The sequence below is a fragment of the Hydractinia symbiolongicarpus genome, chromosome 5 (genome assembly GCF_029227915.1).
Source record: "Hydractinia symbiolongicarpus strain clone_291-10 chromosome 5, HSymV2.1, whole genome shotgun sequence".
Classification (NCBI taxonomy): domain Eukaryota; kingdom Metazoa; phylum Cnidaria; class Hydrozoa; order Anthoathecata; family Hydractiniidae; genus Hydractinia; species Hydractinia symbiolongicarpus.
In genome coordinates, this window is record NC_079879.1 from 33,173,212 (window position 1) to 33,197,852 (window position 24,641).

A 24,641-nucleotide genomic window follows, 5' to 3' on the forward strand; every position below is an offset into this window, starting at 1 on the left:
TTTTCTACTCAGTGAAATTTACGTCTACCTACTTATCTGTTCTCTTCGTATATTGTAATATTTGACTTTCACTGGCGACCTTATTGATGTTGTTGTTTGTGTTCATAATCATTTCCAAAGCAACCAAGTATTTTCTGATGGTAGTTTTCTATATTTTTTATTAGATGTCAACAGCTACAAAACAATTAAGATTACCTCCAATGCCCAAAATTTCTGACATCATACGTTTATACGGTTTAAGAGCGAAAAAGCAACTGAGTCAAAACTTCATACTTGATTTAAATATAACAGGTATCTGGGAACATCCTTTTTGTGTGCTGATTTGTCAGTAAAAAAATTAATTTTAATGCATGTTTCTCCACAATGTATGTTAATTATCTAGCATGTCACAGGTGTCAATAAATAAACAAAGTTTCTGAGAAGTGTTGCTATTTGACACAGTGTAAACCATGATTTTCTAATTTAGACAAATTTGCCCGCAAAGCTGATGTTTTTGATTGCCACGTGGTAGAAGTTGGTGCAGGACCCGGTTCACTCACAAGATCGTTGCTCAGTAGTGGAATCAGACATCTGCACGCTGTGGAAATAGATGACAGATTTTTGCCATCCTTAGAGGTTTAGCATTTTTAGAATATATAATATTTGATAAACATAATACTAATTTCGTTGTTTTGGTATTTAATATTTTGTCATTTTCGAATCCGTAACAGTTTAGAAAATATACGATGCTTTGTTTTATTTTTAATTTGGGCTTTTTAAGACAACTCCCTTAAAGACTTCAATATTTGTGAGCGTAAATATTTGTTCTACATAAATTGTTAGTGCACATTGAAAATTTAAATTTTGGTCCTCAAATTAATTGCGTGAACATGACCTTGTTTTTTGAAGTTTACAACAAACAGTTCCGTGTTCTGGAGCCCTGATATATGTGCTACTGCCACAATCACATCAATTGCGCATTTTTGTTGTATTTTTGTTGCTTTGGCCAAAAACACTTGTGTGATTCTGTCAAAAGTACTTAAAGTTCGGTTTGGAATCATTTGCGGTATTTATATTGTACTTTGAAACTTCAATTTAAGACGTTTGCAGTTTGACATTTCATTCTCGACACTTTGTTTTTATAAATGTGGGACAGATATCTTCGCTGCAAAACCAATTTTTTGTTATTCGAACTAGAACATATTTGCTTTCCTGTTTTTAGAGATTTTCCGTCATAGCAGCAAATAAAGTTTTTGTTATAAAAGTTTGCGAATAGTTGCAAAGTGAGCTTTGTGAGTTTTTTATAAACATCACTGATCTCTTAAAAGAAACATATACATGGTTGACCATGTATATGTTTCTTTAAAGTATTAACATACGTTCACATGAACATGTCATTTAAAGAGTTAACCACTGATCTCGTGTACACAACGGTCAGAATTCATTTGCAAACAATCAGCATTGCACAACATTAATCGATCGAACAAGTGCTCTTGTTGCTTCCTCAAATGTATTTGCTGGAATAAGTGCTGATATTAGCAAAAGAAATATGGCCTTTTATGTCTGTAAGAACACAAAATTAAAGTTGTGGCATTGTTTATTTTTTACTGTAAAAAAGTAAGAAATTTGAAAACGTTAAAACTACTAAATCTGTGGAAAATTTCCAATTTCAAATGTTGCTAAGTTTTTATCGTGAAAATTTATCCAATTTTAATTTTATCCGAAAACTTTTGTGAGTGTTTGGACTCTCAAAAGTTTTTTTTGCGAAAGTTTAACAATTTAAAACAGCTTAATTTTCTTTTCAAAAATTTGCTCACATTTTAGATTTTAAAAGATGCGTCTAAAGGTCATATGACAATACATCATATGGATATCATGAAATTTGATTTCATTTCTGCATTAACAGATGTCCATCACGCACCATGGGAAAGTAATGGTATGTGTGACTGTTGTTGAACACGTGATCATTTTAAAACTGTCTTCACATCTCTTGATTTTCTTAGATACTGTGGACTAGAACAGTTGTTGGTGAGTCTGACCAATGAGTGATTTTTTCCTAACTTGTTTGCCAAGAGTCTTAAATATTTGCGGTGTCGTATTGTTGCGTAAATTTCTTCTTTCCTTTTTTGTTGAAATGCTTGAACACCAAAATAAATCAATCAATCAACCAGTGACATAACAGAAATATAAGAATTAAAAAGGGTGCAAGGTTTGTGCAGTCAACAAATTGGAAATTTTTAATCATATTTGCTACCCTATATTGCACCAATCCTGGTATTTATTTCACTTAGCTTCAAAAACCTCTTCACTGTCCTGCGAAGCCCTTTTTCGCATATCTATTTTGTACTGTTCATTTGACAGGGGTTGAAGCGAGAAAATTAATAACCTCAGCGTCAAGTGGAGTAAAGCAAGAAAATTAGTCACCGCAGCGTCCAATTGATATGTTAATTTGGTGTAAACAAATTCAATTGTTTGTTATGGTTTACAAGCAAACTTGCGTCATAGGGTGTTATAATAAGCGTTTAATTGTGTTGTATTAACGTCATTGCTAATATTAGGTTGCTGTTTATTTTCCCCTTAGAAGTCAAAAATAGATAAATAAAATAAAATTAAAATTAAATATCTAATGAGTTTTCAATTCCCCGGTGTGATGAATATTAGGCCTTTTTTACCGTCCTTTTTTCTTGTTTATCGTACTATCACAGAATTACGGAGAACAGTTAGAGGAATTTTGGTCTGATCAAGTAACGGTAACTTTCGAGTAAGTTATTTAAGTCTAATTTTTATAAACTTTGCAACAATAAAAAAAATTAGCCATTTTGAATTTGCATTTTGTCGCATTGTACACACAGTACAAACTTTTTTTAAACCTGTTGCAAGGAAAAGCTATTATTGTTTTTCGTCGTTTAAAGACGTGATGAGATGAGAGTAACTCATTTAAAGGTATAGAAAAGCATGTGATTAAGTTTTTAACTACAACTATTGTGGTTGAGAGAGAAGAAGAGAGAGAAAAAACTACATTAGTTCAACATGACTTTGGTTTACCAGTATGTATGTATCGCAGATTATTGGTGACAGGTGATTATAATTATTCAAAGATGTTCGTTCATGTTCGTTCATTAAACTACAATTGCATTGATTACTCAGCAGCTACCTGAGCATATTCCATATGTTATTGGTTTTGTAAACTTTCAGGTTTGATTGATCCAGCCATTATACATCACACTAGACATGCATTTTCTTCTGAAGAAAAGTAGACTTAGGTTCAAATAAACTTATGATTCTGATCAAGTAGTGATAGGACTTTGTTTTACTGTTTGTTTATTTTTCAGTTTTTTTTTTTTTTTGCAATGCATGCATAAATAAATGAATTATATTTATACAAGTTATAATTTTATAGACGATTTTTGAAAGTGTCAACTTCTATCTTTATTAACAGTGTGTTTCCGTTGATTATCAAAAATGCGCCATTATTAATTTCTCGCTGTAAGACCGTTATGCCGGGACAACCACAAAAAACAAGATTTGAATTATTAAGCTAACATTAAGTTGGACAACAGAATTGACGGGTGACGAATTTAAACAAAAAAATGAACAAACCAGCGATATTATATTTGCCTTGGTGAAAGAAATTCTCGCAAGAATTAAACCTCGCGGAATAAAAAGTGAAAAAACTTTTTTCTGATGAAACAAAACAACACTTTGTTGTGATTTTTAACGCTAATTGCTTTAGCCCCGCATAACGAAGTTATTGTTACAAAAATGAGATTGAAGAGGTGTAATTTTATCGATTGTACTTATTTTTCTTTTGGCGGAAAAACTTTCGGACACAATTTTTCATTTCAGCGGAAAAAAATTTCGGACAAGATTTATAAAGTCAAAAAATGTGTAAGTCTTTACAAGGCATTTTACCCAAATTTTAAAAGTAATGATTACGGGAAATGGCACAAAAGGAAGGCTAGAAGCATTTATAATGTACATATATTCAATCAAGATCTAAAAAAAGGTCTTCAGGATCCAACTATAAATATAGCCTTAGTTTTCAAAAGTTATTTCTGTTAAGAAAGTGCTCAATACCAACAAAGATAAAGTAGAGTGATGTTACAATTCAATGTATTTGAAAATAAGTTAAAAGTATATAACTGTCAGTTTCACGCTGAACGATTATCAAATGTACAGTGATAAACTACTTCAAAAAATAAAAAAATAATTAAAAAACGTATTAAATACTTGAAGATAATTCGTCTGTTCAGATCTACCTAACGTCCGTCTTGTTGGCAACCTACCCTTCGCAGTATCTATCCCATTGCTTCTTCAATGGTTGCAAGCTATATCACGAAGAAAAGGACCGTTCCAGTATGGACGAGTTCCTATGACGTTGGTGTTTCAAAAAGAAGTCGGCGAGGTATATATAATTAAGATTTACTACTGTTTAATGTTTTTTTTTCGCTAACTTTGTTTTTGTTGTTTATATTTTTTATTATATATGCTATTATATTTTTTATTGCTGTTGTTGTCGTTTTTTAAATGTAATATATTTGGTAATTTCGCTCATTTCAGAATTTGACTGCCGACGCTTTCAACTACAATAGATCACGACTCTCGATAATGGCTCAAAATTACTGTCACGTGAGCAGAGCGATGATATTAAATAGTGCCGTCTTCACACCGGAACCTGAGGTACGAACTGAGTTTGTTTTAAAGTTGACATTTATTTCTGTTTAATAAAAGTGAATACAAACTTGCTTGAAGAAGTAACCGTGACAAGCTGCAAGACGTAAGTGGTGGTAGCGCCTCAAGACGTAAGCGTGGCTAATGCTTCAAGATGTAACCGTGACAAGCGCTTTAAGAAGTAACCGTGCCCAACGCTTGGAGACGTAAGTATGACAAGTGCTGGAAGATGAACCTTGGCAGGCGCTTGACGACGCAAAAGTAAAATTCCACTTTTGCTGACTCAGCATTGCGTACTCAGCATTGCGTACTCAGCATTGCGTACTCAGCATTTCGCGGTTGTGCGTTCTAGCAGCAATTTACACTATTCACAGCGCTCATATTTTCCAAAATGATTTGACTTCTTTAACGAAGAATGCGCCCAAACGCGTTTCCTAAATATTAATACAATAATAACCGATTACCCCGGGCTGTACCGCAAAATATCGCCCGAGCTTGCGAGGTTGGTGCAATGACTGAGGGCGATATTTTTGGTACAGCCCGGGGTAATCGGTTATTTTTGTATTTGTTAACCGTCTAAGTTAGATAAAAATAAAAAAAAAGAATTTTAGTTTAATGTTCTTATAATAATATAATTCACTAGCACAACTTTTGTTACAGACGGGCGCAAATGCGTCAAACTGTTCATCAAACAGCTCATCAAACTGTTTGATGAAAATTTTAACTGCGAATGTTTGATGAAATCGAATTTTCCATTTGCGTCAACCCGTCAAATACGTTTTATCAAAACATTCGAAATGATTGAAGGCGTATTCATTTACAAAATTTCAAAATGGCGGTTGATAATGGCGAATCTTCTGGTATTGAGTGAGCTTATGGATTCTGATGATGAAAAGCAACATCGAGAAAAACACGCAGCTGTATAAAACGAAGAGGTGAAAAGCTCTTTTCCCAACTGTGTTCTCAGACTGTTTATCTTTGTCTTTACGGAATCGACAGTGACATTCAAAGACATTGCCATTTCTGAGTATGCTAATCCCTTTGAATCATGATTTGTGTAATTCTTATGGAAAATATCCCACAAACAAGGGTTGACTTCAAGCAATTCGATGAGTTCAGAAGTTTCTTCATCTGTCTAATCTTTGACGGCCTTGGCTTTATCATCAACTTTTAGCTTTTCTTCTCTTTCTTTTTTTTTTGGCAAACAAATCGCCATTTTTGATCTCTGTTTCCCTTTCTGACGTTGCCATTTTGTCTTGTTCAACGTTCAATGAATGAGCATATGTTTTTTGTTTTGGAATATCAAATGCAGAAAGCAGTATTCGAAAGTTTGAAAGACCCTCCACTGTTGATGTTTTTTGCACTCATCGCGGTTAATAAAAATGACTTGATGAAATTCGACTCAAATGCGTCAAACAGCCATCAAACAGCAAAACTTGGTTTGATGAACCCATTTTGTTTGATAAAAAAGTTTGATCGCAATCAAACTTCATCAAACTCGATTTTTTTTCTTTTTTTCTCATTTTTTTGAAAAAATAGTGTTTGATGGTTCAACTCAGATGCATCATAATTTTCATCAAACTCGCTAGTTTGATGGAGATGATAAAAAGTTTGACGCAATTGTGCAAACCTTAACACTCGTGGTCAAAATTCGAAACAGTCCTGTCTAAAATCAAACATCCTATTTAGAATTCGAAAGTCCCTATATAATAAAACCTTGTAAACAAAACATTGTGATGTTTGACACGTACAGAATAAGGTGTGAAGTTGAATGCGCGACTAAAATATAGTTACAACGAATATTGAAATAATTTTTTTAACTAGCTAGGTAGCTAGTTAGCCAAGAATAACATGGGCTTCAACGAGTTTTATATTTATATTAACCACAAAGCTGAAGGAAAGAATCTGAAAATGAGAGAAGACGTATTTTTTATGATTTCATCGCCCTGTATTTAGTTTTTTGATAAAACTGGATATCAGATCATCGTTCTTACTAGTCATATTGAAGAAGCATCCAGACGGACTGTTGCTGAATCTGATTGTTGTTCTTCTTCTTCTTTTGAGAATTGTTTTGATATCTTGATCTTTAGAAGTTGGTAAAGTAATTCGTCTGTTTCCTGGAAATTTCGTTGCTCTTTCTTTTTGGAAGATTTCGAAGTAGTATTTCATAGCTTGTTGTGCAGGTGTAGTCTCTGGTTGTCTAAGGATATGTCCAAGTAGTCTCCATTTGGTATGTTTCATAGTTTTACTTATAGGTTCCTCTTTGCACTTTTCGTATAATTTTTGATTCTTGATCTTTTTATCTTTTATAATATTTCTAAGTTGTCTTCTATGTACTGCATCAATTTCGCTTTGCTCTTTCTTTGTCAGTCCCCATGTTCCAATATTTCATGTTCCCAATATTTCATGTGTCAATATTTTTCCCAATATTTTTCCCAATATTCCCCAATTTTTTTTCGTGCTTGTTTACATTTTAGGCTACCATTTTTCTTGACAACAGGCAATACCGCAAAATATCGGCCCGTCGTCAAGAGCGCTAAGCCAATCAGAATGCCTTAAAACCCGTATTGCCCGCTTGAAAAATCCTGACGGTTAACAATACGCAATATTGACCGTTTCAATGCGTGTCCCCTCAACTTGAGAATAGATTGAAGTGGATTTTTGCCTTGAAACGTCGACCTTGAAAAAAGTAGATGTGGCAAGAGCTTGGAAACGTAAAGATGTCTTGGCATGAGCAGTTTAAACAAGTTGAATAACTTGTGGCCACCTCTTCTAATCCTATTTATTTTGTTATAATGAGATTACGAAGAGAATGGTATTTATAATCACGGAGAGCATACAAGCACGAACCCAACAGAGTGCTCGAGGTTACCTGAATAGTCATCCCTCCAGATTGTTAATTATTCACCTCCATTTGTTTAGTTAATCCTCTTTTTGATTATTCGGTACTCTAAATTACCCAAAATATTTTCCCTAATATCGTTCTTAATAAAAATCGTCTAAAAAAATCCCAAATTACAGTACACATCCGCCAATTCGAATGCCGTTAATTCGAACATCCGCCATTTCGAACAAAATTTTTGGTCCCTTGCTTTATGAAACTCTTATATTTACTGCTGCTTAATTCGAACAATCGTTTATTCGAACATATATTTCGATTCCTTGCGTGTTCGAATTAGCTGATGTATATTATAGATTGAATTACATATGTCATTCCACGCTAAAGGCATCCATTTTAGTTCTTGGCAACATTATATTATAACAATTTCTGCGTTAGCAATCTTTGATGAAGCTTCATAAAAGCTTAAACTAAAAATTTTAGTTATTCGTTGTTTGATTTGGCCGAAAAAGTTAAGGGCCGTTTGCATTTGGAGGGGTTATATTTTAGTAATGTAGAAGCACCTACCATGGTTGGGTTTGACAAAGTGGAGAAAAAATTTAAAAATTTACTGTCTAGAATGCCAAATATAAATTTTTCTGCTTTGTTTTGTGTGTCTTTATACGAGCCTAAACTGTTCATTTTGAAGCATTTTGAGTTTGCTTGTGCTTCTCTTCGACAATCTTAAGTTGATGACAATGTTGGCAACATATCTACACACATGGACTATAGACCATATTAATAACATATAAAATTACAGTTTTGTTTATTCGAATCATCTAGGGCTCCTTTAAGTATGTTCAGATTACATGAGTTTTCGAATTTAATCGTACAAATTTTGGCTAGCACTAAATTTGGCGATTTTAGCGATTTTTGTCTGAAATCGCCAAACTAAGTGCTCGCCAATTTTTTTCATCCATCGCCAAATTAAACGCTCGCCAAATTTATATTTTTCATCCATCATCAAAATAAATGCTCGTCAAATTTAATTTGTTCATCTTTTGACAAATTCAATGCGTAAAAACTCTACAGACAAAAAATGTATTTTTCGGAATGTCGTCATTTTTAAAAACAATGTTTTAATACAATTTACTTGATAACTAATCTTCAAATACAATATTGTGTTTTTTTTTCGTCCTTTCATTTGTACGAATAAGGTACCAGTGTTCAAGTTTTATCGGACTAAAGCTAAAAGTCAGGTTATGCTCTAACAATTAACTCTACATAGAATTACTGCTTTAGTCAGCAATAGAAGATTGCGTCATTCTGTCGAATCAATGGTTAATTTTGCGCGAGACTTTCAACAACAAGGGATCTATCTTTAAATCAGTTGAGAACAAGGCTAACCTTTTTAGGACCATAATTACCTCTTTTTGGCGATAGTGGTGATAAAGCATCCAAATACGCAAGAAAGTAAAAATTGCAGTCCGCAATATTCGAATTACGGGACCCAAGGATTTTGTTGGTTTACATGTTTTTTAAATTACTGGAGTTAAAACGAAATAAAAAAGTTCAACTTTATTAATTTTTATCACTGATGTTATAAATGTACCTGAGTTTTTTCTAATACAACAAGGGGTAAAGTCCGCTCTGTGTTGACAACATTAAAATTTTCTATCGTTAATATGCAAACTCGCCGCGTAAGTTTATTCTTGACGTGATAATCCACTAGTCTTCATTTACTGATACGACCGAGCCTAATAATATATCACCGTTGTAACTAATTGTACCTTCTCCCTTTTATATCAGGTCGATGCTTGGCTGGTTCACTTTATCCCCCGTCGAAAGGCACAAATTGATGCTCCATTCGATGTCATTGAGCAGGTTGTTAAAGCCATATTTTCCAAAAGAAAAAAAGTGATTAGAACTCCGTTAAGGTTGGCTTATTCGTTCTTTCATTAAAATGTATATATATTTATTTAGCTACCTTTTTTATATCTGGAATTTTTGCCACTGGAACTCTTTGCGAATTTCGTAAATTAACATCTAATTTGCGTAATGAAATTCCTGAAAATACGCAAATATCAATTTCACTAAAAAAAATTCGATTCACGAAATAAATTTTTGCCAAATGTGATAAATTTTTCGTATGGTGCGATTAGCAACTACAGTGGACTCTCCATAACTCGAAACCCTTTAATTCGAACCGCTCCTTAACTCGAACGAATTCGTAGGCACCGTGAAAATTTCCTAATAAACTCTCATAATCAACTCTCTACTGCTCGAATCTCTCGAAAATCTCCTTAAGTCGAACAATATTTTTTTTCCCGCGCCGTTCGATTGCCAAGTGGTGTGTTTACAAATATTGTTGCTTTGAAGTTCTTATTCTCATGAATGAAATGGCGTCTGTGGTAGCAGGGAAAAAACGTCCAATAAAAAACAAGTCATGTAAAATGAAGTACAATGCTCTTAATGAATTGGAAAAGGGGACTGCCCCGAAAGATGTTGCTAGAAAGTTTGCAATACCAAGAAGTACACTATCGACTTGGAAAAAGCACAAAGATAAACAATTTGACGAAGGTAACCTTAGAAGCCTGTTCCAAAATTCTCGATCCTTTTAGCGATGTTTATGCTAAAGAATGCTTGGGATGATGTCTCGAACCAAACCTTCGCCAACTGTTTCGAAAATCTGGAATCTTGAAGAAAGAATTGGAGAAAGCAATCAATAATGAAGCTGATTCTTTTAAAGAATTAAGTGATGATGGCGTAGAAGAGGATCCTATCCCACCACTAAAGACCGACCTTCTGTACTTAAAACAAAATTTTCTGCCAACATCGACCCTGATATCTTAACAGATGATTTCATCGATTTCGACATCGAAGTCAGTACTTCCCTTAGTCGACTATCAACCGCTGATATCATTGCTGAATTCAAATCAGAATTCTCGGGGGCTCAAGCTGAAGACGTGAATGAAGATGACGCAGACAACGAAGACCAGGACAAGAGCAAGATTACTAAACCAACGACATAGAAAGTCTTGAAAGCTGTTAGTATTCTCGACGGTCTCCGAATTTTGAAAAGAAACGATGGGGTCTCTCAAGGACTTGAATGATAATATTGAATATCATATGAAATGGATTTTTTCATAACAGAATAGATTTAGTCACCCGTAACGTAGATAATTACTCAAATACATCGTTTTCTTTCAAGGGGCTTATGTAAAAAGGCTAAACTTAGCAACATTTCCAAGCTCGAACCGCTCCATAACTCGAACGATTTCTGATTCCCCGTGAGAATTCGAGTTATGGAGAGTCCACTGTATGGTGTACATTGTGTACGCACTTGGCTAGAGCAAGGCCCGTGTGTGGCACCTAGCTTTACAATTTATTGCATGTGGAGTTTTTAACTGTTGAAAATTGCTTTTATAAGAAACAAGTTGATAAGTAACCCGACGGTAGGTTCTTTAAAATTGAGAAACCGATGGAAAAACAAAGATTTTATCTCCAAGCTCTGGTGGTCCTCTGAGAGCCATATCAAAGCGTCGGTGGTACTTAGCCATATGGAGGCGACTTCGTGGTTTTTCCCTTGTCTATTCCTTGTTTCCAAAACTATATTATTTAATGTGTTCCTTAAGAAAATAAACCTCGGAACGAAGTTAGAAAAGAAGTACAAAACCGAATAATCGAGTCAAAATTAAGGGACTTTTCGAACTAAACTTATCGCTAGTTTTCCTATAAAAACCTGCAGCGTTAAAGACGACTACGCCATTGCTTAGGTGAATATTTATCATAGCACATCCGTATTTCATTCTCAATAGAGAATGCTTCACCCCGATCAGACCTCTGATCATGACGGGCGAGTATAATGCGTGTAAGTCATATTGCCATATTAAAGCATTCTCTGTTGAGAATGAAATACGGATGTGCTATGATAAATACTCACCTATGTATACACACCATCCGAATAAACTATCTGAGTTCATCGCTAACATATTGCCGCACGTAGTATAGTGGGTTCGTCTGCGGCTCCCAGTTCTGGGTACCGCGGATCGAATCCCGCTCACTGCCAGGCAGTATGTTAGTGATGAACAAAGTGCTTCTTCAACAATATACGCCATTGCTATTACAATTATTGGAAAAACGGTTGGATACGTAAGTTCTTGTTAAAACTAACATTCTTTAATTTGAAATATAGTGGTAAGGTTGTTATCAAAGTGAAATGGACTTTAATTAAGGTGGATTGAAGGTACCATTCGTGTTCTCCTTTAAAATTTGCAATGACAAACTATTTTTAAATACAAGAAAAGAAATTTATCAAAACTGAGAAGTTGGAGGAGCCAAGAAAACAAATAAAAGAAAGGAAAAACAAACAAACTTAAAACGGACAAAAACACAACAAAAATGTCATAAAATAATAAATAAAAAAAGATCGATAGAAAGAAAGAAAGAAAGAGTGAAAGAAAAAAATATTATTTTTTCCCCTCTAATACACCCTTCCGGAATTTGAAAAATTATAATAATTATGACGTCATCCAAAAATTTTTAATGGTTTTATGTTCTTCAAATAAGGAGATTCAGATAGAATATCAAATTATCATGACAAAACTGAAGTTCTTAAAGCAATATAATATTCTGGTTGGATTTTATTTAGATTTGAAGGAAAAAACTATTTTAAAAACGAGGGTTTTTTTTTGAAAGCTTGACTATATGAAGTGTTTGCCTCAGCGAGAAATTTGCGTTACTGATAAAATAACGTGTACTCAGAATTTTTTCTGGTTTAAAGATTTCATGATTTTAACAGCGACTCGTGATTTCATGATTTTTGCTCCGACATACTCTAGTTCATCAACCCTAAAAGGTATCACAAAACGATGCAATAGCTTAGTGCGGCAATGGAAATTTTTCTGTTTGATTATATCTTGCTGTTTTTGAGCTTTGCGCTACAAATCAAGTTGTTTCTTGTTAAAAAAAAAAAAAATAGGGGACACCCGGGTTTGAACCAGGGACCTCTCGATCTGCAGTCGAATGCTCTACCACTGAGCTATATCCCCGCAAGTATGTACAGAAAATATAAAGTTTTAATGGTACGATAGATTTGTTTGTTTTAATTATGTATCAATCTTTTAAAAAACCTTTTAAATGAGATTTATAATCCGTCAGAATAATTAGTTACAAAAAGTTGTCATTCAATAAGTTCGTCTATGCTTTATAGTAGAACAAGGCTTTTGTCGATATGGTGAAACCAAGAAACTGTTTTTAAATTTTGTGGAACTCCGAGTTTTTTTTTATCTGCTAGATTTCTGGAACCAGAATTTTGTTCTTTGTCATATCATATCAGATTCGTAAATAACTGGTTTTTGCATTTACCTAGGTCGTGAAAACCAGGCTTCCCACCTCTGAAGTTAGAAACCGGGCGTTTGTTCGTCTCTTTTGTTTGTACAAGGTTCGTTGAAACCAGGCTTTTTTTTCAAGTGCTCAAAAAAGCAGATTTTTATGTCAACATCCAAGACATTTTCACGCCCTAACGAAAGGTTTTATTTATTAAATGTAATTCTGAGTCTCCTTTGTATGGAACTGTAGTTTGTTGGGGTATGATAGTAAAACTGTTAAAATTGGATCAAACCTCGCCAAGCGTGTGATTTTTTTTATAACATATTTTCTCAAATCTTACTTTCCTACAAATGCAACGTTTACTTGCGATTTGATTTTGCTACTTAGACTTGTCGCTCTTAAAAAAAAATTAGAGTCAAAACTGAATTTAATTAAATAGAGGCTTAACAAAAATTAAGGGATTATTACGAAAAAATTACTTTGTTCCAGAAGTTAGAAAGTTCATACTTGATTTTGTAAGTCCGTGTAACATTGTGAATTAAAATACACGCTTATCTTTCAAGAGAAATATTCTTAACTTTGGGCGAAAATTATCCTTATATTCTTTGCATATTCTTAACACTATTAAAATTGAAAAGTCTAGAGTCAAAGTCACCCCTAATGTGCTGTTGTTCAAGCAGAAAAACAGACAAATTGATTTTGAGGGGGAAAATACTTCAAGTGAAACCTGAGAAAAGAAATGTTATATTTGTGATAGTATAAAAATCTGCATGAATTAATAAAGAATAATAAAAAAAATCATAATCATCCAAACAAAGGTTCAATATGAGCTTATTCTTGACTTTTCATCTTCATTATAGTCGTTAACCCGTGGAAAATACTATAGGGGTCGCCCGTTATATATACTTCCCGCATCACTATATCGTGTATTCTTGTCCACCTCTTAACACGAAGTAATTATATTTTCGCGGACGGGGGTATTATTATGATAGGTGCGATTACAAAATCCCCGTTTTTTAAATTGACTCACAGACAAACAGAGAGATAAAAAAAAACAGTGAGTATTTTAATGTCGATTCTTATAAAACAAAATGCGGGTATTGCTACGTTTTATGAAGTTAGATGTCCAGTTTTCTAATCTTCAGCATTCAAATCAAGATATGTTAAAAACAACGACCTTTTATTATTTCTGTATTTATTTACCCCCTATCAAATCCCTGTCATCCCTAATGTCCCTTCACTCTATCCGTTCAATGTCTGGTCTTTATAGGCACAATTCAGTCTAGTTCGTTTTTTCAGCTAACATGTAATCTCGTTTTGATTCTATCTCCTTAGTCTCTTATGCTTTCTTGTACTTCATTGTTTTGTCTTGCCCTTGTTATTCTTATCATTCTGGCGTTTTTCATGCTCCAATGTAATTGAAATTGTGTAACATTGTGCTGAGACAGATAATCCTCGACCAATCCATGAACTTTGTATGTGTTTATCATATGTAAATTTTTCCTAGTCTAGACATTGTAGACTGTTTACCTCTGTGGCTATTTTCCACATTTTTTTATCACAAATATTCTTGACGAGACATATCTTAAACTCTTTCCTAAACAAAATAAGACTTTATAGTGCAAATACTCGAAATCCCGAAAGAAAGTAAACAACGATCAAAATTGAGCTATAATCTTAGGGAGTAAATATTGATGTCTCGTTTTCCTTGTGGAGACAAAAATGGCCATCTTTTATCCATGCTGCATGTTCACTTATGCAGGACGTCTGTATTTTTCACTGCTTATTTGGTTTTGTATAATTCTTTTATTTCTCTCCTAAAATATTTGCCAGAGCTTTCCTTTTTTTGATTTGAGTTAAAGTAGAGGTATGATCAAAATCACAAATAAGTCGATCTGTGTATCTGTTCCATCCCCAATTTTTATAACCCTTGATATTAGTCGTCAATCTTCAACACAATTACGGCGAACAACTTGCATCAAGAAACTTTTTAAATACGGCAGCGTTTTGTCTTGATGCTCCTTTCATTTGCTACCTAACAATATCAGTGATATTGTTAAGTAGCAAATAAAAGGTGCTAATTTTTTGTTTTGTTTTCGATTGACATTATCTGTTAGTAAATGACATCTCCATGGCACATGTCACTTTTTAAGAGCTGAAATTAATTAAGATGATTCCAAGGAAAATGTACGTATGTTTTTCTTTGTTCAAAAATAAACAATTCGACAGTCCGGGAATTTTTTTTAGCTTACTGTTACTTTTGATAATTACTTCTTTCCCTATACCTGTTAGAAAAACATGTTAAGACGGAGGATAAAAAATAATTTAAATAATTTTTTTTCTACGTTTAATCAACTGCAATGGTTTTACAGTTTGGAGGACAATAACCCCCTAATACATTTAGGCTAATTATTGAAGACACGAAAAGTTATCCTAAAAAGTATCCAAGGGAAGGGGGTGGTTATTCTAAGAGGAGGAAAGCCAGTTATCCGGAGGAAATTGTCCCATCAAGGGGGGTGGGATTATCCTGAAGTTATTCTAGGTGGAAATTGTTCAAGTGGTAGAATAAAGGGGTACAATTAACGGGGGTAATTGTCCGAGGCAATTATTCAGGGAGGAATTGTTTTACAATTTTTTTCGTAGGACTTCATTTCTTTCTTGGTTGTCTATTTCCTGTTGCAGAAAAGAGACTTCCGATAAATGTAATAGTTTTTGATTCTCGATCACGCACTTGTAAACTTAAAACTTGTTGTTTTTTATAATCTTTTATTTACTTTAAATTTTTCTCCTTTCCTTGAATTAAAATAAGCCCGGCTAAAAAAATAACGATAGTTTTTGCTTGAATAGATTTATTTATCAATTCCAAAATGTTCTGCATCAGCTAATGCAAAAAAAAAAATTGATCCATCCAATTTGTCCTTCTTGATCAATTCCTTTGACATCCTTGATTCTCCTAAAATCTCCTAAGTTTTTATTTTTGTCCCGCTGATCGAAAAAATCTCCTAAAAAAATCAACGAAAATTGTTCTATATATCTTTTAATAATTAAGTTCAAAAGGAGTGAAAACCCTGCATTTCAATATCAAGTATTTTTAAAAAACAAAATTCACAACAATATTTGTGGTTAAGTATAAACGTATAGTTAAAACATGAAGTAAAAAAATTATTATGCCCCACCCAGCTATAGTTTATGTTTACGTTGCAGAAAGGTAAAAACAAGTCTTGATTTTTGTTATGATCACATCTCAAGCCTTCTCTTATATTAATATTTCTATTCTGTCCGTTTAAAATGGCCGCTTGCAGCTTTATTCTGGGTCCTCCTTCAGTGCAACGACAACATATTTAGCATGTTTTTTGACGCATCTTTTCGTTGTTTTTTTTGTGTTTTTTTTTATACTTTGGCTGTATGATAAAGGTCAAAAGCTGAAACTTAGTGGAATTTTTTATGAAACTTTATTTAGAACCTTATTTTAGGAGTTGACATGTCAGTGGTGTTGTTAAACTCGAATATTGTTGTTGCTCCCCCTTAGCATTGTCTCGAAAGGTAATATAATATATAGGGTAGCTAACGACGATGACCCGATACCCAAATTGCTGATGTCGTCAAATTTGTTTTCAGCCATTATCTTTTTTAGGTTTTATCAACGGGGTTTAAGCCATTCAAAAGTTATTTTTCAAGTGGTTAACCCTCCCACATAAAAATCCCAGTAAAGATTAAGAATAATTTCTGACTGATAAATAATACATTATGAGGGCCAATTTTTATAAAATTTTCAAAAAAACTCATTAGACAAAGAAAATAAGCAAAATTATTTCCCTTGTCTACCAAAGATTTTCTACACACAATTTACAGACTTTTAAAGCCGGGGAAGTATTCCGGTCTGTTATTTCTACATGAATTACTTGTTGTTTACAAGTTTATTTCAACATGACAGCTTCGTTTGCGCAGGGATGTGTCAAAGGTTATTATTTGATAATTTATTGTCCTAGTTTTTATTATTTTTTCCAATAATCCAAAAATGACTTTAAATTTGGAATTCATCACAGTAAACATATATATCCAATTATAAGGTTTGAAACATATCCTTAGCTAAAAAAATTTGACAGAATAGGTATATTTTCATCGTAAAACATACATGTTCTTATGCAAGAAATTAGATTAGGACAAAGTCCTTTATGTTTAATACTACATTTTTTAGGGGTGATGTTTTCTTAATTTTACATTTCATTCTTATGAAGGATTTTAATCTCTTGCATTTCAATAAACAACTGATCAAAATCAAACTTCTAACATCCTTCATACGTTTCTTCTTCTATTTTTCATGTCTACCAAATCTACATTCGTTACTATTGTATAAAATTAGATATTAAGGACGTAGGTTACAGTCTCAGATTACGAAACATATTTTTTTTACATATATACAAAACTAATGCTAATGCTAAGTTTCTTGACTCTTGGCTGTGTACTAATGTCATATCTCAGTGCATAGTACGTATGCGTAAAAGAACAAAGGTTAAAACAACTTTTGAAAAGTCTTTCAGGGAAAAAGATTTATAAGGAAAGTCTGAAAGTTACTCGTGTATAGATGTGCATTGTTTGAAATTCAAAAAAAATTATCTTACTGGCAACAAGAAACAAGCTACATAGCCAACCTTTAGTTAATTTGCATCACTATTAACATGTATTATGGACATTATATAAACTGATGATTGTAACTTTTCATAAACGTTTTCATAGCTTGTGATGATTAGGGAAACAATCTTAAGTTTTGTTCACAGTACTAAAAATGATTTCTGAAAAATATCTGCTGTTTTCCGCTAAACTCTACAAAACTTGTTCTTTAAACTTGTCGCCACTCGTAGCTATCCTCATAACGAATTCTTCATAATGCCACACCATCTAAGCAATTTTCATCTGATGGCTACCACAGTCGTACATGGCATACATCACACTCCATAAAAGGCAATGTTTGCTTTGTTTTCCGAATGTTGGTTTCTTTATTATTCTGTTGCAAATATATAGCTCGCTCAAAAACGATCGTGTATTCCTGTCAATGTCTTGAAGACTCACTGTCCTTTACAACAACCAATAATTTTCTCTAGCTGCACTCATTGCAGAAGACATCGAAATACCTCGATAAGAAGCTTTAGATAAACGAAGTATTGATGAATTTGAACTGACACAGATCTGTCCTTTCAAAGACACAACCAAAATTGCAACCAACATTCCAATTTCTGAATTTTCCGCTTCGTATAAAATATCTTAGCCCGTCTTGAACTTTGTTTATTGTCGTTTCCAGTCCCCATTTTTTTCCTTTTTTTGTTTTTGTTATGCAACTGCGTTTTAGAGGGCTCGCATAGCCACAAACTTATTTTTGCGTAATACTTCAGAAAAACAACATTTCGCTAATATTCTACTGACGTCATTTGACTCGTCGTTGTTTACTTCTCCCGATGAAAATAATACATCCACAAACGTTAATACCAATATTTCGGATTACTGCGTTGTCGTTGGAATCCTTGCGGTCCAATCTACAATGTGTCAGCGAGAAATTCTTGGGATATTTCACTTAAAAGGGTTGTCGTTTTGTTATTGACGAATGTGTGGCCTCCTTTTTCGCCTCCTCGACTACCTGTTGGAATAACTGTCAATTTGGGAGAGCAAGAATGTAAAAATACGAAGTTGTTAACAATACTTTCATGTTTTAAAAGGGAAGTGGATGATCTCATGTTTTTTATAAAGATTTTAACAACGTGTTTTCTATTTATTGTTGTGTGAAATACTTTGTACACAAATTTTAAAAGAAATTACTCATTTCTCAAGGGCGTGTTTGATTGGAGATAACGCCCTCTCTTTGTGTTAGTATTGCTATTTATATATTTATTTTGGCACCTACGTATGTCTTCAAGATTCCTGTTTTGGTAACAGAATCGAAAGTGAAAAGAGGATTTATCTTTTCCCATGCTCTTTCAGTTGCCAGAAATCTTATTGAAAATGAAAATGAAACAGAAATGGAAATGTTTCTAAAGTTTTCTTTACAATTGGGATAAATTTTTTAAGTGCATTTAATAAAAATACAGGACTATTCAAGGCGGTTTTCGGACAGTAATTTCTATAGCATTATCAATTAGCGCATCGTGTTCTTTTATAAACTGTAAAATTCTATAGATAGACTTTTAGTCTGGAAATCAACTCATAAAATGTATTATTTAGTCATCCTTAAAGTTTCTTCTTCGAACTGTTAGTATTGTAAGAATGGTAGTCAAGAAAAAAAATAAATCTACCTTTGATATTACAAATCTTAATTTCATAGGATTTAGCATTGCGTAAGGTCCAGCGTCGCTTTTAATCCTGTTTATAAGTTGCACTTAAGTAGCTCTCACTAAGCAATGCCAGACTCTCATTTTTCTCCATTGAAATAACACCTTATTGTTTCAAGACTATCCAAGATGGCGGCTCACTGCCAATAAATACACAACGGTGTATCTCAATGCGTCATCAACGGAAGATTCAAATTCTGGCCCATCCCCTTGCCAAATATGTTAAGATCTAACACGAGTGTCTCTTATTTGACATTGTGTGGTGACTGTTGAATGAGGACTTCATATTGTTCTTAGTCATTCTCATTTCCTAATTAGTTTGCGCTTGTTGGCCTTAGTTGTTTGTTGTCGTTATTGTTATTGTTGTTGTTTTGTTATTTGTTGTTTTTATTTGTTTTTGTTGATATTTTTGTTATTTTTAAGAGCATTGTTTTAGAACGCTGACCATAATTAGTGTAAATAGAAGGAAAAATCAAATTTTCACTGTTTTGAAATCAGTTTACGTGCAAATATTGATCCACACAATAGAAACAAAAGGGGAGTTTTTGTTTACTTAAATTATTTGATAATAGTTTTTGTGGCAGGAACGCATGTTTTGTCTACTGTTCTGAGCCACTCTAAATTGTTCTACGTTCAGCCAAACCTCTCCTCTTCTGTGATCTCAAACACTTTTCCTACCCGCCCATTTTTCGTTCCATGCCAAGAGACAGTTGACACCAATATTTTTGTGACCATGACGGATGCAAAATATTTCCACGCAACCCCTTCATTTCGTACGCCGTCTTTAGTGTATTAATTAATTCCAAATAGACTATCGTGTACCCTGTCCAACCATAACAATGATCCATCATATTTCACAAGATAATAAGCTGAAATGACAGTTGAATGTCAGAATAGTCACGTACATTGCGTAGTTGTAAGTTTAGACTATAATAGGGAGGTATTTCCAGTCCATTCATGTCTGTTTGACGCCGCAGTATAGCTAAGTAATGTAACTGAAGCATTTTAAGACTTCTCCAAAAATATTTTCGCCAACACAAAGTATTCAGAAAAACTTTTGTGGACGTGCTGAATCCTTATTAGATTTTTAAATATCTAACAAAAGAATATGACCAAAGCAGGTCATACGTCCCTATAGGATGAGACATCTCAGGAAGTTGCTTTTCGTTCGCGTAGCGAAGAATAACATTTGTCTCCTTTTAAAAGTTTACAAAATCGCCATTACAGAATACTTAGCTACCGTTCTTTATAAATGTGGGAGTTTTATTTATGGAGGTTTTTTACTTTTGAGAGTTCAGAAATATTGGGAAATGATAAAAGTGATGACGTCAAAATAAGAACTGACATTTCAACTTCAATTGTCAGTGTTTGAACAGAGCCTTATTTAAGCGACTTTACAATATATTTTATGGATAACTTTATAAACTTTCAAATTAAGGAAGAAAAGTTTTTCTTACTTAAGAAAGAAGGTGAAAAATTCGCACTTTTTTATTTCATTACGTCAACACGCTCCCAGAATGTTTTCAGTGTTTCGGAAGAAGCTTAGTACGTTGTTGGGTATGTCTCAACTCAGCTGACAAAGTAGTACTATCTCGTAGTGAGTGTTAAACTCAATCTTTAACAGGTATGTTTAGATAGTATTTTAATAGATTTCAAATAAAAAATTTCAGTAAACGAAATTTTTCTCACATTTAATTCTGCCACTTTATATGTATTTACAAGGGCTCGTAATTCAAACGTTTAAGGTGTTTTAGGCATAAGGAAAATGCTTGAGATTTAAAGCGTATAGTATGAGGAAAGAAAGCAACATATTTTACATGTAGTGAACTCTCAACATTACGACCGGGCGATATAACGAACCCACAATATAACGAACCCGCAATATAACGAACCTCGATATAACGAACCTCCGATATAACGAACCTCCGATATAACGAACCTCCGATATAACGAACCTCCGATATAACGAACCTCCGATATAACGAACCTCGATATAACGAACCTCCGATATAACGAACTTGCAATATAACGAACCTCCGATATAACGAACCTGCAATATAACGAACCTCGATATAACGAACCTCCGATATAACGAACCTCCGATATAACGAACCTCCGATATAACGAACCTGCAATATAACGAACCTCGATATAATGAACCTCCGATAGAATTCTTTAGAAGTAGAATACTATTTAGTACCGGTACTTATCTATTATATTTGGACAAATTTTTTTAGTCCAAGTTTTTCGTCACCTGGAGAATCGTCATTTTTGAAATTAGTCATGCATTTTTGAGTCAAGCAGCCATCATTAAGTTTGCGCTATGTTTGTGAGAAGTGTGTGACATGTTTTCAAGGATCACGAACCAACCCCCAGTGGAAAAGAGGCTATGCTTTAGTGGATAAGAGGCTAACTAATAGTCTTAGTGTCATCCAGTCATGTTATTATTTTTCAACAACATTAAGAAAATATTTTTATGAGATGTACTTTTTTAGGTCCAGCCCGGGTGATTTTAAATACTAAATAATTTTTTAACACAATATAGAGCCGCCCTTTTTTTGTTATTTTTCTTTTGTAACGGGATATTTCGCGAAGGTGATGGTACCTTTGATTTTAGCTTTTTTGAATAGTTCTTTTTATTGAAGAGAAAAAACATGTACAGATTTAGGCTTCAGCCTTTCAGTGGTCATAATTAATCCCATTGTTGATTTTCATGGAAGTCACTAAATCAAAAATTAACGCCTATTTCATAACTCCTATCAGTTAATATTTGAATGTTATGACAAAGCAAAAACACAGTTTTTGATAAACACCTATACAATTCTTTTTCTAATTTTTATTATTTTTTTCTATAAATTAATAACCGATAAGTTTAATCCCATGTTGCATGTCACCTCTTTAAATAACGAAAGATACAATCTCGTGCATTTAAGTCCTGTTCTTGTTTTTATTAAGAACAAAAGATTTCTGAACTTCTTTCTAATTTTAAATCCAAAAGGGTTTTTAATGTTGTTTTTTTAACCAATTAACTCTTAGTTGGAAAAAAGTTACTTTTTATCAGAGATGTCGCGAAAAAATCAAAAACATAAAAGCGTACTCAGACTGAATTCATTCGTAGTGTAAGAACAAAATAATATCTAGAATCTGTTTACTAATATAATATAAATGTATATTTTCACAGTATGATAACTTCATTCACATTTATTTCATCTAATCATATTAAATCTTTACCTCCATCCGTAAAAAAAGAATCATTGGGGGAACGCTAATAAGAACATTGGAGGTTGGAAAAAGTATTCAGAACAGGCACAACCCAGCCATAACTAAAAGTATGTTCTTATAAAACGTGAATGCTTGCCTACTATGACAATTTGTCAAATTAAAGTCAATTCGCTAATCACGAAATCCCTTTCTATTAGAGTCTTGCACTTTTTTACCACAACTTTCTAGACAAAACCGGTACTAGCTAGATAGATCTAGTACCGGATTTGTCATTAACCAGTTTCCTATAAAAAATAACTTGCATATTTACATAATCGCTAACACTCTACCGCCGTTTTGACACAGCATTTACATACCTTTCACATACTTCACAGCACGTTACCAATACATGGATCATGCACGAATCCAGTTTTTAGTACTGGGATTATGATTTTTAATTTTAAAAACTGATTTAATGATCTTATTTTTTTTTTGTTGTTGTTGTTTTTATTTTGTTTTGTTTTAATGTTTTTTGTTTATCGTGTAGGCGTCTCTTTCCTGGTCACGAATATTTAGCAGACGAGCTTTTGCAACGTGCAAATGTAAACCCAACACTACGACCTCATCAACTTCAGTTTACAGAATTTGACTTGATTACCCAAGAATTTATTGCAATGTGTACGCAATACAAGCAATCTTGTACTCCACTGCAAGTCAACAAACCCGAGTTGATCAAGCAAGCCTAAACTTGCCCGTGTAACCAGCCATACAGAAAAGTCGTAGCCAGAAGGAAAAACCCACTTGCATGATACACCAGCGTGGCCATTTAAGAAAATCACGTGTTATTACCTGTTCTGATGGTGTGGGGAATGATCTTGTTAATTAAAAGTTTTATGCTTGGTTATTTATATCAGGAGATAATTTGTTTAATTAGTTGTGCAGAACAATTGTGGCACAGAACTTTGACTACGAGGATTCGCAAAAGCTATTTTATCGATGGAATTTATTTTGTAAAAGGGAAAATACTTTTCTTGAAAAACTACTTGCCGCATGATCTAAAGGTAATAAGAAAATTCCCCTGGACAATAACTTGGTCTTTGCTTGTGTTTCCTAACCGTCTCGTTCACGATAAATTGATCCAGTGATCGTACAAGTTACGCCGAGAGGATCAAATTGCTCGATGTTTTCACAATTTTCCCACCCTTCTTTTATTAAAACTTTCCGCATGTTTCACGAACCGTGAAGTTTTTTTTCTTCAAAATATCACTTTTGTATACTAGCTGGTTATTCCCAAGCCCTTTTGATAAAGAAAAACAATAACACAGGAGTAGGGAAAAATGAGGTCGCCACTGTGGTGGTGCCATATTTATTTTTATATCATATGGATTTTAAAAATTCAAGTGTGTTCGTTGCTTCGTGAAAAAATTCAGGGGAATGATCAGCCAAGAAATCCTAAATATTATGGATAAACTTTTTTTAAAAAAAAATAAAAGTGTTCAAAAATAAATAAATAGAATAATTAACATGGATAGATCTCCTAGGATAAACAAACTTTTGCTAATTAATTTTTAGAAAGGAATACATATGAAAAAAACACTAAATAAAATGAAACAAAAAACGTGTTTTTCCCATTCTTATGTTGTTAGTTCTTGTTGCTTAGGAATAATCCATTAGAAGCCAATCGAGCTTTCAACACCTTATTGTTTCTCCTTCTAAAGACTTATTTATTCATTTCGGTGTCAATCCTATATTATTGGACTTCGTAACATGTTACTTGTGTTTCTATTGGCAATGTTTTTTTCGTGTTGACTTAACAAAAATGCAGTAAGGATTCAGCTGCCATATTGAAACAAAAGATCGATTTAAAACTGGGAAAATAAACTCCAATTTTTTTCGAGCATTTTTTTTTCTTATGTCAATAAAAAAGTTTAAGATTTGACATAAAGACGGGGGGTCATGGATTGAAATTGTTTGACGTTTATTAGTTGCTAGTGTTATTGTTCACCAAGTTAGTTCCCAGGCTAACGATGCACTGAAGCAGCACGTCCATCAAATCTAGCCTGGTTGGTTGATTGGAGATACTTTCCTCTCATGAAGCTTTTGAGATGTTTTACCAATGATTAATTTTGACTGCTTAATAAATTTGACAAACGCTTGCCAAAATAATTTTGAAGGATTTTCACAATTTGTCACAGTCCAGTCACGCCTCTGCATCTATTGTCGTGCAATCCGGGGCGCATAAAAAAATATTAAGAATTATTATTACTGAGAAACTTTTATATAATTAGAATTGGGATCCTAATGTTACCTTACGGTATTTA

General features: G+C 33.4%; 1 protein-coding gene across 3 annotated transcripts; it reads left to right on the forward strand.

Annotated features, from left to right (window-relative positions):
- The first annotated feature begins 141 nt into the window (after positions 1–141).
- LOC130646132 (dimethyladenosine transferase 1, mitochondrial-like) lies at positions 142–23,413 on the forward strand. Of its 3 annotated transcripts, none has more exons than XM_057452271.1 (7): positions 142–291; positions 467–615; positions 1,804–1,915; positions 4,233–4,384; positions 4,540–4,659; positions 9,278–9,405; positions 22,868–23,413. In XM_057452271.1, the coding sequence occupies exons 1-7, from the start codon at positions 165–167 to the stop codon at positions 23,064–23,066; spliced, it is 987 nt and encodes a 328-aa protein (XP_057308254.1). In that variant the 5' UTR covers positions 142–164; the 3' UTR covers positions 23,067–23,413. The 3 variants fall into 3 exon arrangements, with proteins under 3 accessions (XP_057308254.1, XP_057308257.1, XP_057308255.1); XM_057452274.1 differs by lacking the exon at positions 22,868–23,413 and adding an exon at positions 20,874–21,793; XM_057452272.1 differs by lacking the exon at positions 22,868–23,413 and adding an exon at positions 20,943–21,793.
- Positions 23,414–24,641: the final 1,228 nt, after the last annotated feature.